Source organism: Bidens hawaiensis, unplaced genomic scaffold (genome assembly GCF_021521415.1).
Source record: "Bidens hawaiensis isolate Kalapana, Puna unplaced genomic scaffold, B.hawaiensis_p1.1 tig00029987_1, whole genome shotgun sequence".
In the NCBI taxonomy this organism is placed as follows: Eukaryota; Viridiplantae; Streptophyta; class Magnoliopsida; order Asterales; family Asteraceae; genus Bidens; species Bidens hawaiensis.
The window spans coordinates 142,114-155,257 of NW_027494991.1; the positions used below are offsets into that span (position 1 = coordinate 142,114).

The 13,144-nt window shown below is 38.3% G+C and overlaps 1 protein-coding gene across 2 annotated transcripts; it reads right to left on the bottom strand.

The window, feature by feature from the left end:
• Window positions 1-6,115: 6,115 nt before the first annotated feature.
• On the bottom strand, window positions 6,116-12,391 carry LOC143579818 (SNF1-related protein kinase catalytic subunit alpha KIN10-like). Of its 2 annotated transcripts, none has more exons than XM_077063008.1 (11): window positions 12,333-12,391; window positions 10,341-10,529; window positions 9,651-9,835; window positions 9,391-9,573; window positions 8,547-8,678; window positions 8,271-8,456; window positions 8,113-8,202; window positions 7,944-8,027; window positions 6,721-6,843; window positions 6,426-6,647; window positions 6,116-6,343 (listed from the first exon to the last, which is right to left on the bottom strand). In XM_077063008.1, the coding sequence occupies exons 2-11, from the start codon at window positions 10,519-10,521 to the stop codon at window positions 6,230-6,232; spliced, it is 1,500 nt and encodes a 499-aa protein (XP_076919123.1). In that variant the 5' UTR covers window positions 10,522-10,529; window positions 12,333-12,391; the 3' UTR covers window positions 6,116-6,229. The 2 variants fall into 2 exon arrangements, with proteins under 2 accessions (XP_076919123.1, XP_076919124.1); XM_077063009.1 differs by lacking the exon at window positions 12,333-12,391 and adding an exon at window positions 10,678-11,394.
• Window positions 12,392-13,144: the final 753 nt, after the last annotated feature.

Genomic DNA, 13,144 nt, shown 5'->3' on the forward strand with positions numbered 1-13,144 from the left:
TAGGATACCCAGGGGGGTGTTTGTGCTGCCGTCGAACCCTTCCATCGAGGCGTAGATCGTTTCCAGACGTTCCTTGTCTTCGTCATCTAGCTTGTCGAAGAACTGCCTGTACATCACCGTTGACGAGGCGCCGTTGTCAGCAAGAGTGCGAGAAGTGATGTAGTGCCCCAGCTGGCTTTTGATGACGATAGGGCCTTCTTTGCTGGGTCCTCCTGGCACTCGCGGGAAGCGCACCTCAGCTTCCTTCCACGCGCATGGTTCTGTCGCTCGCCTTTTTCTTCCTCTGATGTTGCCATGAACCATGTTGATGCAGATGTCAACGGGCTTTCGTCCGTTGCCTCTGTACCGGTTATCATTCCTTCCTCCCTTCTTGATTGATGCCACAAGGTGTGCAAGTCTTCCATCCTTGACGAATGTTTCTACAATATCCTTCAAGGATGTACACTCCTCCGTACTATGACCTTTTGTCCCGTGGAAGTCACAGGATTTGCTTTGATCCGCATTAGGTCGCTGCCGGATCATTGGAGCTTTTGGCCATGGTAGTTTTTCGGTGGCAAATATCTCCGTGACGCTTTTGGTGAGTGGCGTCCACCGGTGTTTTCGGCTTGAAGGGTGTGTGTTATCTCTTCCGCCAACAAGAGGGTGAGAGCTGGATGAGGTGTCAAAGTTTACCCTTGACTGCCAGATACCTAGCTTCCTCTTTTTGTTCTGCCGGGCGATCCGAACATTGTTTTCTCTAGTCCTTTGCGTGTAGAGGTGTGTACTCTGGGGAAGATCCCTTCCCAGTTGCTTCTCCGTCTCGGCAAAGCGCTTGGCCGCCGTCATGATGGCATCCCATGTCGATGGCATGCCGTCCTTACCCGTCAATGTACGGATAAGCTCTGGGTATTCGGCGCCCTGGATGAAAGCGGCGCGAACAAGATCTTCACTTATGTTGCCCAGACTCAGCTTTTTGGAGTTGAAGCGAGTAATGAAGTCTAGTAAAGATTCATCCTCCTCTCTAACGCAGTTGAGGATCGTCCACTGTTCTTCAGTATATTTCCTCTGTTGGCTGAAGTGTTGGCTGAACTTGTTCTGAAAGTCCGCCCAATCATAGATGTGGTGGACCGGTAAACGATCGAACCATGCCCTGGCCGCTCCAACCAGAGTCATCTGGAACATATAACACCACGTGGGTTCCGTCCAGTTACTGACGGTTGCCCCCGCAATGAATCTGTTCAAGTGGTCGTCTGGGTCGGATAGACCATCATAAGTGCCGATGTTGGACATTTGTTTGGCACTTCTCGGGGCGATTGCTTCCGCAATGTCCCTTGCAAACTTGGACTTTCCTGCATTTGCAGCAGTTGGTCTAAAGGTTTTGGATAAGTCACGTGGGTTTCTCCCCGCGTTCGTTGGTTTAAAGGTTTCTCCAAAATTCCTTGTCGGTTGGAAGTCCGTTTCCTTACGCTTCCCTTTTGCCTTATGGCGAGGGTTTGCGTCGGTATCGGATTCTTCCCGCTCATCGTCCGAGTACTCGCACTCACTGTTCATGTTGAGATGTTGGCGAGTACTGCCGAATTCGTCAGCCTGTTGAAGTGAACGCAAGCGTTCATCCAACTCAGCTTGGAACTCTTTCTGACGTGCTTCGGCCCACGCCTTAACTTGATCGAGTGTTTGGCGAGGGACCCTCGTCCGTTTCTCCAACTGGGTATCAGTGAACCCCAGTGAAATATTGTTTACTGCAATTGTCCCGGCTTGGGTAACCGGGGTAGTGTTCGTAAAATTTGTATAACCGCCGGTGTTCCCCCCAGTTGCTGGGGTTGTGGTTACCGGGGTTTCTTGGTCACTTACTGGCTTTGGGACCGGAGTAACGTTAACCATTTCTTCTGAAATTTTGAAAAAACTAAGAATTAGTTCTAGCTTTTATGCACGGATGGCGCCAATGAAGAAACACTAATCGACCCTGGGCAGATTACGGATAATCTAGGGGTTAAGTAATGTTTCCCACGAGGATGAGGTCCAGCAAAGAAGGTTGTTCTTCAGGTGACCTGCAAAACAGACACCGTAAGCTCGTCACTGAGAAGGGGGGGTTCCTCCTTGTGACCACCCTCCGGCGTGAGAATCAGACTAGATTGCTCTGAATATAAGTGTATATTAAGAGATTGCTAGAGAAGATAAGATAATGAGATATCAGATGATGTCCTTACCATTCCAAGGTGTTGGAGTATTTATAGCCGAATGTAGGTTTCCTAGAAGGTACAGCCGGCTGAATAGTATTCATGTTCTACCAACAGTGGGCTACGCACAAGCCATGCTGGTTGGTGGATAGGCTGCGGCCGACAGTGACAAGGTTGGCTGTATACTGTTCCTTTACTGCCGGCTATGCACTGTTCCACCAACTGTAGGCTGCGCACGTCCCATAGTAAGGGTTGGTGAGTAGGCAGCGGCTAATAGTGACAAACAGTACTAGAGGGTGCTCCTCCTCGTACTGTTGTCGGTGAGCTGTCACCCTGTGATTGGTTCATGGGCTGTTCTGGTCAGATCGTCTGTTTTGCCCATATCTTGGTAGGTATAGTACAAAAGATCTTCCAGAAGCATACGGACTGGCTCATTTGGGCGGGAGTATTCCCGCCTTACTCATTCCTTCAGGTGACTACTGAAGTAGTAAGAGTTAGTGCCTTGTGCGTGTAGCCTTGCTATCAGTGCGGGTAGCCTTCCCTGATGGCTTGTATCCGCAACTGCGGGAACAAGCGGGGTACTTCACCATTGGGAGGCTTTCCCTGCGGGTACAGCTGGCGTACTGCGCGTAAGGTCTTCTCTGAGCATGGTGGGTCCTGCGGAAGCAGTTGGTCGTTGCGCAGACGTCCCTGTTCAAGGTGAGTCTTGCGGGTCCAACTGGGCTCTGCTGGGACCTACCTCTTCACAAATCAAGTTAGATAACGCTATGCAGTAGATGAAATGCATAATAGAGTAGTTTATAGATCGAAGTATACCTAATTGCGGTTGGAATTGGAGTGAGGAAATGAAGCTTCTTCTTCAGTTTGAGTTTGTTTGTGAATATTATTATTATTATTATTATTATTATTATTATTTGGGGGAATTGGAGATCACAAACTAAGGGGGGAAATGCCTTCTGGGAATCAGAGGCATATTGCCGTACGGGTTTGGGGCTTATTTTTATTTTGGACTACCGACACCGGCAAATTCGAGTGTTTCTGCGGTGGCTCGACGCGAATTTGATCGGGCATCGCTACATTCGTTACGGTATGCATATCATTGGTAAAATTTAAGTGTTAAAACCCAAAAAAATTAATCTATCAAATTAGCGTTTAAAAAAAACAAAATATTAAAACGATGTTTATTTGATCAGCAAACCTGGACATTTTCCAAGTGTTGTCGATCCCGGGCATTGAGGCTGTAACTCGACACGGATTTGGTCGGTTTTGATTACGTGCGTTACGGTACCGGAGCTAAAAAACGAAAAACATATAAAAATTGAGGTGGACCAATGGCCAGTTTGGGTGGGGGGTGTCGGTCGGTAAACTTACGCTTTGCTAAAACCTGAGCGTTGTCGATCACAGGCGTTGAGACAGCGAGTCTACGTGAATTTGGTTAGTTTCCGTGAAGTTTGTTATGCTACCAGAACTAAAACAAAAAAATGATGTTTGATCGATTTCCTTTATGTTCGTTATGGTAGTCGAACTAAAAAAATCATGGACCAATATGGTGCCGCCAAGTGGCCTAATATGGCACTTACGGCACCAAAGTTCTTAGACCATCACCAATGCAAAATATGTAAATGCATGCCACATCATCTACTATACTCATTCTCTTTTCTTCCACTCATTCTCTTTCATCATTTTCTCTCTCATTCCCTCTCACAACATCCTAAATGCATGCTCTAAGATCCTAAATGCGTGCACTTAGCTAAGGATTTTTCTACACTCTCTCTCTTGTCTCTCTCCTCCAACCCATCATCCATGTCACAAATGCAATCTAAATGCATTGCATTGGGTTTTGTCATAATTATATATAGTAGTAATTTTTATTTTTTGATTGTTTAATTAATTAAGTTTAATAAATAAATCTCACATAATAAAATTAGACCCAAATATTTTTCTTTATAGTTTAAAATGATAGGTTTTGGAACGCTATCTAGGGCTGTTCACGAGTTGAGCCAGGATGAGTTCAAGCGTAAGCTTGAAATTAACAAGGCAGCTTAGCTAGATTCGAGCTTGATTTTGAAGTTAAACAAGCCTAAGATCGAGCCAACGAGCCGAGCTTGGGACGAGTTTGTCTCTGTTACAAAAATGAGCAAACTCAGCTCGGGTTGTTTTAAATCATGTTTTTAGCTAGTTTTATTCGAGTTTTTATCAAGCGAGTCATGAACTTGAGCTTCGAGCCGCAAGCTTTTTGAAACAGCCCTAGTGCGGTCTACCTTCCGGTCCCATGGCATGAGGGTGATGATTAAGGGTGTGTTTGGCAAGAAGCTTTTAGGAGCTTTTAGAGGCTTCAAGCTTTTGAGAAAAAGCTCCTACCTAACAAAAAACCTTGTTTGGTTCAATGGGCTTGAAGCTTTTGTAGAAAAAGCTCTTTTTCTAAACTCTACTACTACTAGCGTTTGAGAAAAAACTACAAGCTTTTACAATTTTGCTACTTGAACTTTCATCAACTTTTATAAATTTATATAATAGTTACATATTTTACCTTTATTTAAAACTAACTACCCCCATGACTCTTTAAAAGTCCATAACTTTTTCACACGTTAATATTTTTTTAAACACATTACATCATAAAAAAGAGCATTTTATTCTCTTTAATTTGAGTATGATATTGATATACTTCTTTACCGGTTACGATTGGCAACAAGTCGAGTCAGAAGAGCTCGGGTCATGTGTAAGACCAAATTAGGGTCGGAACGAGTCGATAAAAAAGGGTTAATTTAGTTTAGTTCGTGTCGGTACGGTTTTGGGTCAAAAGGGGCCAGGCCAACATGTTTCAGATTAAAAACGGTGTCGGGTCGGAGTTTTAAATCAAAAGATGTTGTTTTAAAAAACTATCTATTTGAAATTACTGTATATTTTAGTTTTGTTTCTTGATTTTCGCCACGATTACACGCTTGCTGTCTTTGCACGAAGTATACGTTTGCATTCGGGTTATGCGTGCACTAATATCAAGTGAATCACGTACTGACACTGATTATGCGGTTGATCTTAGGTTGCGCGCGCACTCCGCCGCACCGCGCTGGCACCCAATTAATTTTATTAAAAGTTCCAGCTACTCTGCCAAATACCTAAATATATCTAAAAAGCTTCAGCTACTCTGTCAAACACCTAAATATATCTAAAAAGCTACAGCTAACAGCTACCAGCTTTCAGCTTCCAGCTAGTTTTGCCAAACATACCCTAAGACTTGGAATATTAAGGTTACAAGTTCGAATCTTGACTCAAGGGGGTTTCCTACAATAATGGATTTTCTCTTTAACGGTGTTCTTGAGTTAGTCAGGTTTAGAGCGTCAAAATTAGTATAAACAGTTAACATCCCGTCTCAAGAAGGCCCACCCGAGTATTGGGGTGGGGGCGTTCCAAACAATGTTAAAAAAAAAAAGTTTCGGAACCTAACTTATATATTTATTCATGTTGTTTTGGTTTTAAAACCGTGTCACGTTCATGTCATGTTTTGAGTCGATCCGTTTAATACATGTTAATATGAGTAATGCGTAGGTAATTGTCAACGGTGGATTCGTGGCACAGCAGTTTAAAAAATGCACTATACAGTTGATTCATGGCGCAACAGCTTGTCAACAGTGGACATCCAACGATCAGTTACAGTCCTCGCATTTGGATTTTGAAGTAGGCTTTGGATAGTCGACGCATAATTCAACCCTAACATCGATCGGTCTTCCTTTCTTTACTCTATGCAACTTCACACAGTACATTTACTAAAGAGCTCACATACAACTATTGCATCAATATACATAGGCACCATCATCATCATAATTATAATTATCATGCATCAAAAAAAATAAAAAATTAAATCGCAAAGCGAAGCAGCTATTAATAAACATGTGAGGCTGGAGAAAATAGTACAGTACCATAAATAACTAAAACAACAAAAAACTTGGTATTTACAACCTAGCTTTTCATCACCACAACAAATTCAGGGTGAAAGCTGTTCATCATCATCATCATCATCATCATCATCATAATAATCATGACAATGATGACGCTATAGTAACCGCTCACTCGCTCTAGAGAACACGAAGCTGTGCAAGAAACGCAGCGCAGAGATCCAAAAACAGAAACTGCGGTCCTTGAATCCTCTGCAAATCCAACAGATACTTGTCCTCACGGGTCTTGTAAAGCTGCAATCAAATGTTTCAGTCAACAGATTAATCAAACTGCATTCACAGATACATACACTGGACTTCAAATTGACCACGTTACCTGGACTTCAAATTTGACCATGTTCGGGTAAGTCAAAGCAGCGTCAGTCTCCAAAATAGTCAACTCATCTCCAAAGTAATTATTACTTTGCATAGAGTTGTTGTTGTTGCCAGGGGCCCACCTGCATTTCATGTTGTAGTGGCCGATCTTTTTCCAAAACACATTTAGTTCTTGCAAGGCTTTGAGAACTTCTGTCATTATCTCACGAGGATGCGCTCTCGACTGTAAACCATGAAAACAAGAAAAAAAAATTATTTTAATTTCTCTTGTTTTACTTATTTTAGAGAAACTTCACCTGAAGCCCAAGAGCCCATTTTCTATCTACTTGGCTCCTAAAATTAATCCCTTGATAGTCAAAATATGTATTTGACCGTGGTGACATTATTGAACTAGCAGCCTCGTTTCGGTTCAATCCATCCTGCAATCACAAACCAGTATAATATAAAACAGAAATTTTGGATGAACAAACAAACAAACACACACACACACACATATATATAGGATGAGTATCATTACAGAATTCTTAAATTATTTAAGAATTTGAAGGAACTCTTAATAACTAACGTTTTTTATAAAAACTTTTGTATGTTAATGTTATTTGAGTGTAGTTTTAACACTTTTTATATCTACATTTACGATTACAGCTATGAAAATTAGTTTTTACACGTATTTAACTTTTTATTTACATATATGTAAATTTGTTATTACATAAATTTTATGCATATGTAAACTTGTGATTTGTATATGTAATAAAATTTTTTTATATATGGTAAAACTAGCCTCAAGCAATGTTAATATATGAAAAAAATTAAAAAAATGTTTAGTTGTTATGAGTTCCTAGAAGTTCTTAACTTTATTGGAGTTCTGAAATGATACTAATCTTATATATATATATATACACGTATGTACATATGTATATATATGTATACATAGATGCATATATAGATGTTTAAGAGTAGGCCTGTAAACGAATCGAATCGAACGTTCACTGAACAGTTCGTGAACCGTTTGGCAGAAATATCATTTATATTTGTTTATTTTAATAAATGAAATAACATAAACGAGCGAACATGAACACATGTCTTGTTCGTTCATTTATGTCCATGAGCGTTTGTTCGTTTGCGTTCGTTAGTTTACCTTTTTTAAGTTCTTTCGTTTATGTTCATTAACATATTCATTAATATTTTTTAGACCCGTTACAACTTAGTCTAGTTTTAATAACTTTTTAGGCCCACATATTGTTCTTAGCATTACCTTTAACTAGTTTTAGCTCAGTTATGTTCGTTTATCTATGTGCAATTATGTCCGTTCATTTATACTGTTAACGAACAAACATAAATGAACACAAACATGTTCATTTTGTTAACATAAGAACATGAACAAGAAGACCCCGTTTTTTAATTGTTCGTGTTCGATCGTTTGTTTGGTTAAAGTTAAACAAACAAACACGAACATGCTCTGTTTGTGTTCATTCGGTTCGTTTACGGGCCTATTTACGAGACAGAAAAACAATCTAACCATAGGTTTCTGGAATTCAGCTCCAAGATAGCTACTTTTGTGACGATATCGGTTATCCAATAACAAATAATATGCCACGGTACCCTAAATAATATGCAAGAATTAGCAATAATGTAATATAAAATATTAAAATCTATTAACATAAATTTAAATTTAAAAAAAAGGCTACATCATTTTGCACACGGTTGCGAAGCGACTCCAAGAGGGCGTCTCTGTCAAATCCCATTTTAACCACCTCTAAAAGAATATCTTCATCAATCTGTACGCACAAAATCACTTTAATCACCGAAAGACCACTTCATATAATGGTCAACAAAAAAGTCAAACCTTTTTTGCTTGCTGCATGGAATCTGGGGGAGGCACGGCTAAATAGCGGGGAAGATGAGCCTGAAACCATGGGTGCAAACGGATGTCAGGAATAGTTATTCTTTTCATGGGGTCCACCACGAGCATCCTCGGGATTAGATCTCTTGCACCGGGTGATAAGTGGCTAGGGAGTGTATATATTCCACCCTGAACAACAAAAAACCAACATGTTTTGATATAATAAAATAATTAATAATAGCGACTGTTACGATTTTCGCAGTTTGAATGAATATTTACCTTAATCTTCTTGAAGAGGTTAGGGATATTTTCATCATCAAAAGGAAGGGTCCCGCATAAAAGAGCATACAAGATAACACCACAGCTCCACACATCAACCTCGGGTCCAGCATACAACTTTCCAGATATAACCTAACACAAAACAAATTTTAAATTATAAAACTATTAATGTTTTTTAAACTCGTGATCACCTTGGTAAAACCTCTAAACAAACTGAATTCAACTCAACCGACTAAACCGATTTATTCGGTTCAGTTATCTGATTAAACCGGTTATTTTCAGTTGGGTTATCCGAATAAGCAAGATTTGTGGAACCGATAACCGCAACGAAAACTAAATTCACAATTCGGTTCGGTCATTTCTGCTTACGGATATGATTCGGTTGTCGGGTTACTTCGATTTTCGGTTTTTTTTGCACAATCCTATTGTAAAAGAGCTGAGCCTAAAAATTAGCTTGTTCGATAAGCGAGGCCGAGCCTGAGCTTCACTTATCGAGCTCGAGCTGGCTTGTGAGTTGTGAGTCTAGACAAGCCTATTGTTTATATAATTTGAATTCAATATAATAAACATACGGTATAATAACTATTATTGTATATAAAATTATGATAAAATAAATAAATAATATATGTCATGCTACATGTTAAATTATAATTAAAATTTATATAAAAAACGGAAATAAATGTCAATAAAATAATTAGTCGATAATAAACGAGTCAAACTTGAGCTATAGAAATAGAGTTCTAAACAAGCCGAACTGATCTCTCGTAAGTTAAACAAGCCGAGCTCTAGCCTAGTTGAGCTCAGGTTCAGCTCGTTTACACCCTTAAAGATCATAAACCCATACCTCAGGGGCAGCATAATTTGGGCTTCCGCAGCTTGTTTTGAGAAAATGACCGTCACGCATGATATTGCTTAGACCAAAGTCAGCAAGCTTGACATTGCACTTGGCATCCAAAAGCAGATTCTCGGGTTTCAAATCTCTATGAGCCACCATGTTCCTATGGCAATACTCCACACCAGATATTATCTGTAGGGCCCACTTGAAAAATATTAAAAACTAACAAAAGTAACGTATGATAAGAAACTAAGAATCCAATAAATCACCTGCTGAAAGAACTTACGGCCCTCGTCTTCTTGCAACCGGCCCTTCTCAACAATGTAATCAAACAACTCACCAGATTTCACGTATTCCATCACAAGATAAATATCTGATGCGGTCTCTATAACCTCATAAAGCCGAATAATATGTGGATGCATAAACAATCTTAATATCTTGATCTCTCTTCTAACTGCAAAAGAACGTTAAAGTTCTCATTTTTATAAAGTCAAAGTACTTGGGGTGTTCAAGAAAACGAAAAAACCGATCCGAAACCTAAAAACCGAAAAATTCAAACCGAAAAAAACGAACCAAAACAAAAACCGACGGTTTTGGTTTTATTCTAAGTAATTTGTAAGAATTTAATAAACACATAACTCAAATACTTTTGGCCAAATATATAATAGGCACTTAGTTAATAACTAACAAAATTATTTATACCTAAATTCATTATTTTCAGCATAACTTTTGTTTTCTGCCTAAATGTTTCAAGATCAAATGACAAAAACCGAAACCAAAACCGAACTGAAACCAATAGGGAAACACAAAAACTGAAACCGAACTGTTTCAAAAATCCAAAAACCGAAGTTTTGGTTTTTGGTTTGGTTTTAGCCCAAAACCGCACCGAACCACACCATGCACACTCCTAGGTCAAACAATTAAGAAATGAAATTATTGTTATCAATATGTTGCTCTACCTTTTTCTTCCATGTCCATGTTTTTAATCTTACGACGGTTAAGAATCTTTATAGCAACTTTGTGACCGGTAAGACCGTGCTCTGCAACTTTCACTTTTCCAAACGAACCGATACCGAGTGTTTTCCCGAGCTTGTAGTTTCTTAAAACCATGTCCAAACTATGGTGTCTTGATCCTTCCATATCTTATCCTGAAGATGTTAAAATATCAAAGGCTTAAAAAGACATCAAGCTTCCATAAGTGTTTGACTATTAGTCAAACATCTATAATGCAATTAAGTAGTAAAAAAATGGGGACCCTGGCCTAGATAAATCAAGCTGAATTTATTAAAAAGGTACAAAATAATTTGCAATTAATATGGACAGTACAGGAAAAGATACTGTTGATTTGAGTAAGATTTATGAAAAAATTAAGAAAATAATATATTAATATGTTACATAAGATAGCAAAGATAATTATAGCACGCGTTGTAAAAGGTTATCAGATGAAGAAAACATGTTTACGCAATCCATCGATGAGATTATATAAGAAATGTCATGGCCTATACGCGTGTAATCACACTATATGAGCCACCGTGATATGATATGATACGATTTCGAATCGTGTGACATCAAGAAAGGCTATCAGCATCTAAAAAGCTAATCAACATGATGTTAATAGCACGGATGCAAGTTGTGACTCGAAAAATAATTAATTAAAAATTAGTGATAATTAATTTATTGACATTTAGTTCCATTTTCTATATAAATTAAGTTAATTTAGCACCAAATCACATCTCACCGAATGACGTTTAACAAACAATTAACATCAAACAACTTTGCTCACTAAGCAACATAATCAAAGCTTAAAAACTAATACATGAACTATAGTGATATGATGTTATACGATTTCTAATCGTGTGACATCAAGAAAGGCTATCAACATCTAAAAAGCTAATCAACATGATGTTTATATAACAGATGCAAGGCATGTCTAGTTAAATAATTGATTAAAAATTAATGCTTTAATCATAGAAAACAATACTCACAATTAGGTCAATCTAACACCAAATCACATCTCACCTATTGACACTTAACAAACCATTAACATCAAACAATAGCAACATAATCAAAGCTTGAATAATAAATGCCATATAGGGCTCAATAACTATGTAACTCAAACATTTTTGGTCAAATGTATAATAGTATAATAGTTAACAATTAACAAAATTATTTATACCTAAACTAATTATTTTTTGCCAGCTTTTTTTTTCGGACTAAAAGTTTCAAGCACAAATGGCAAAAACCGAAACCGAACCGAAACCAAAACAAAAGCCGAACGGTTTCAAAAAATCCAAAAACCGAAGTTTTGGTTTTCGGTTTGGTTTTAGCCCAAAACCGCACCATGCCCACCCCTAATAAATAATAAGATTATATATCTATTAAAAGAAAACGTAAAAAAGTAACTTTCAACTTTCGCCACCAAAGTTTCGCGGGTTTATACTTTCGGCACAAACCTTTTAGCATTTCAACTTCAGCTACAAAACTTTTATTCACGGTACCGTAACAAACCGAACCGATATCGACCAAGTTAGCACCACATCTCGGTTCCGGCGATGTCAGCATGGGTGTTACGGTTCCGTCCCAAATCAAGTTCAACTTGTTTAGGTAAAATTACTTCAAAACACACACACACAATGAACCGATATCGACTGAGTTACCACCTCATCTCGGATCCTTTCTCGTTTCGGCGATGTCAGTGTAGGTGTTACGGTTCCGTCCCGAATCAAGTTCGACTTTTTTAGGTAAAATTCACACACACTCAAAAAAAAAAAAAAACTCAATTAACACGCATCCAGTAACAAACCCAGATCAATTTCAACATGGGTAAAAAAAACAAAATTAAAAATTGATAAAAAAAGATTAATTTTGGGTACCAAAAAAAGCCCTAATTTTGAAGATCTGAATAATAATAATAAAACAATAATAAAAATTATGAATTACAGAAGTTGTACCTGCAAATTGGGTGGATGAATTGGAATGTGAAATCAATCAATTGCAATTGCAATAGTAAATTATTAATCGAATAAATGTTATTCGATTAATAATAATAATAATAATATAGAAAAAAGGACCTGTGTAAAGTGAGATGGATATATACCTTGTGTCTTTGTTTGTGTGAAACGAATTAGGGTTTGAGAGAATAATAATTGAACAAGAGAAGAAGATTCAGTAATCGTTTTCACTCAATATGGTCATGGATCTTCCTTTTCCTTCCAATCTTATTATTATTATTATTATTATTCAATTGTTTATATATAGTTTATGACGTTAGCAAGTTATCCTGGTGACCCAATGGTAAAAGGTCATCGTCAGCCGGTCCAATCCAATCGTATGAAACCCTTAAGCGCCGTTAACTTATCTCAGGTTTTGAGGAAAAGCCGTAGCTCAAAGACCCACAGGTGGTAAAACTCGGACGCCCTCTAGATCGAATTGAAGATCACAATAGGGCTGGCAATTCGTGTCTTAACAAGTTTAACAGGTATGAAGCGACACGCAAAACAAAAGTATAAAACATGAATACGACTTGTTTAACTACTTTATATGTCATGACTATAAGACAGTTTTAAGTTTCATGTACCAATAAGGGAATATAATAGAGTCTAACCTACTAATTTCAATTATTTAAGAAAATTAAAAAATCACATACCGCACTTTTTTGCTTAACAGGTCTTATCGTGTATTTAACAGGTACCCAATTGCCAGCCCTAGATCACAAAGATTTAGCGTGTCTTACAGTCAAATTAGGTTATGCAGTTTGTATTTG

What these genes read in the sequence shown, in the direction of transcription:
- LOC143579818 (XM_077063008.1), bottom strand. Translation starts at nt 10,521, where the DNA reads ATGGAAGGATCAAGACACCATAGTTTGGACATGGTTTTAAGAAACTAC. An exon ending in CCATGCAGCAAGCAAAAAAG is followed by an intron (nt 8,203 to 8,270) that starts GTTTGACTTTTT and finishes TTGTGCGTACAG; the next exon opens with ATTGATGAAGATATTCTTTT. An exon ending in CTGAATTCCAGAAACCTATG is followed by an intron (nt 6,844 to 7,943) that starts GTTAGATTGTTT and finishes TTGTGATTGCAG; the next exon opens with GATGGATTGAACCGAAACGA.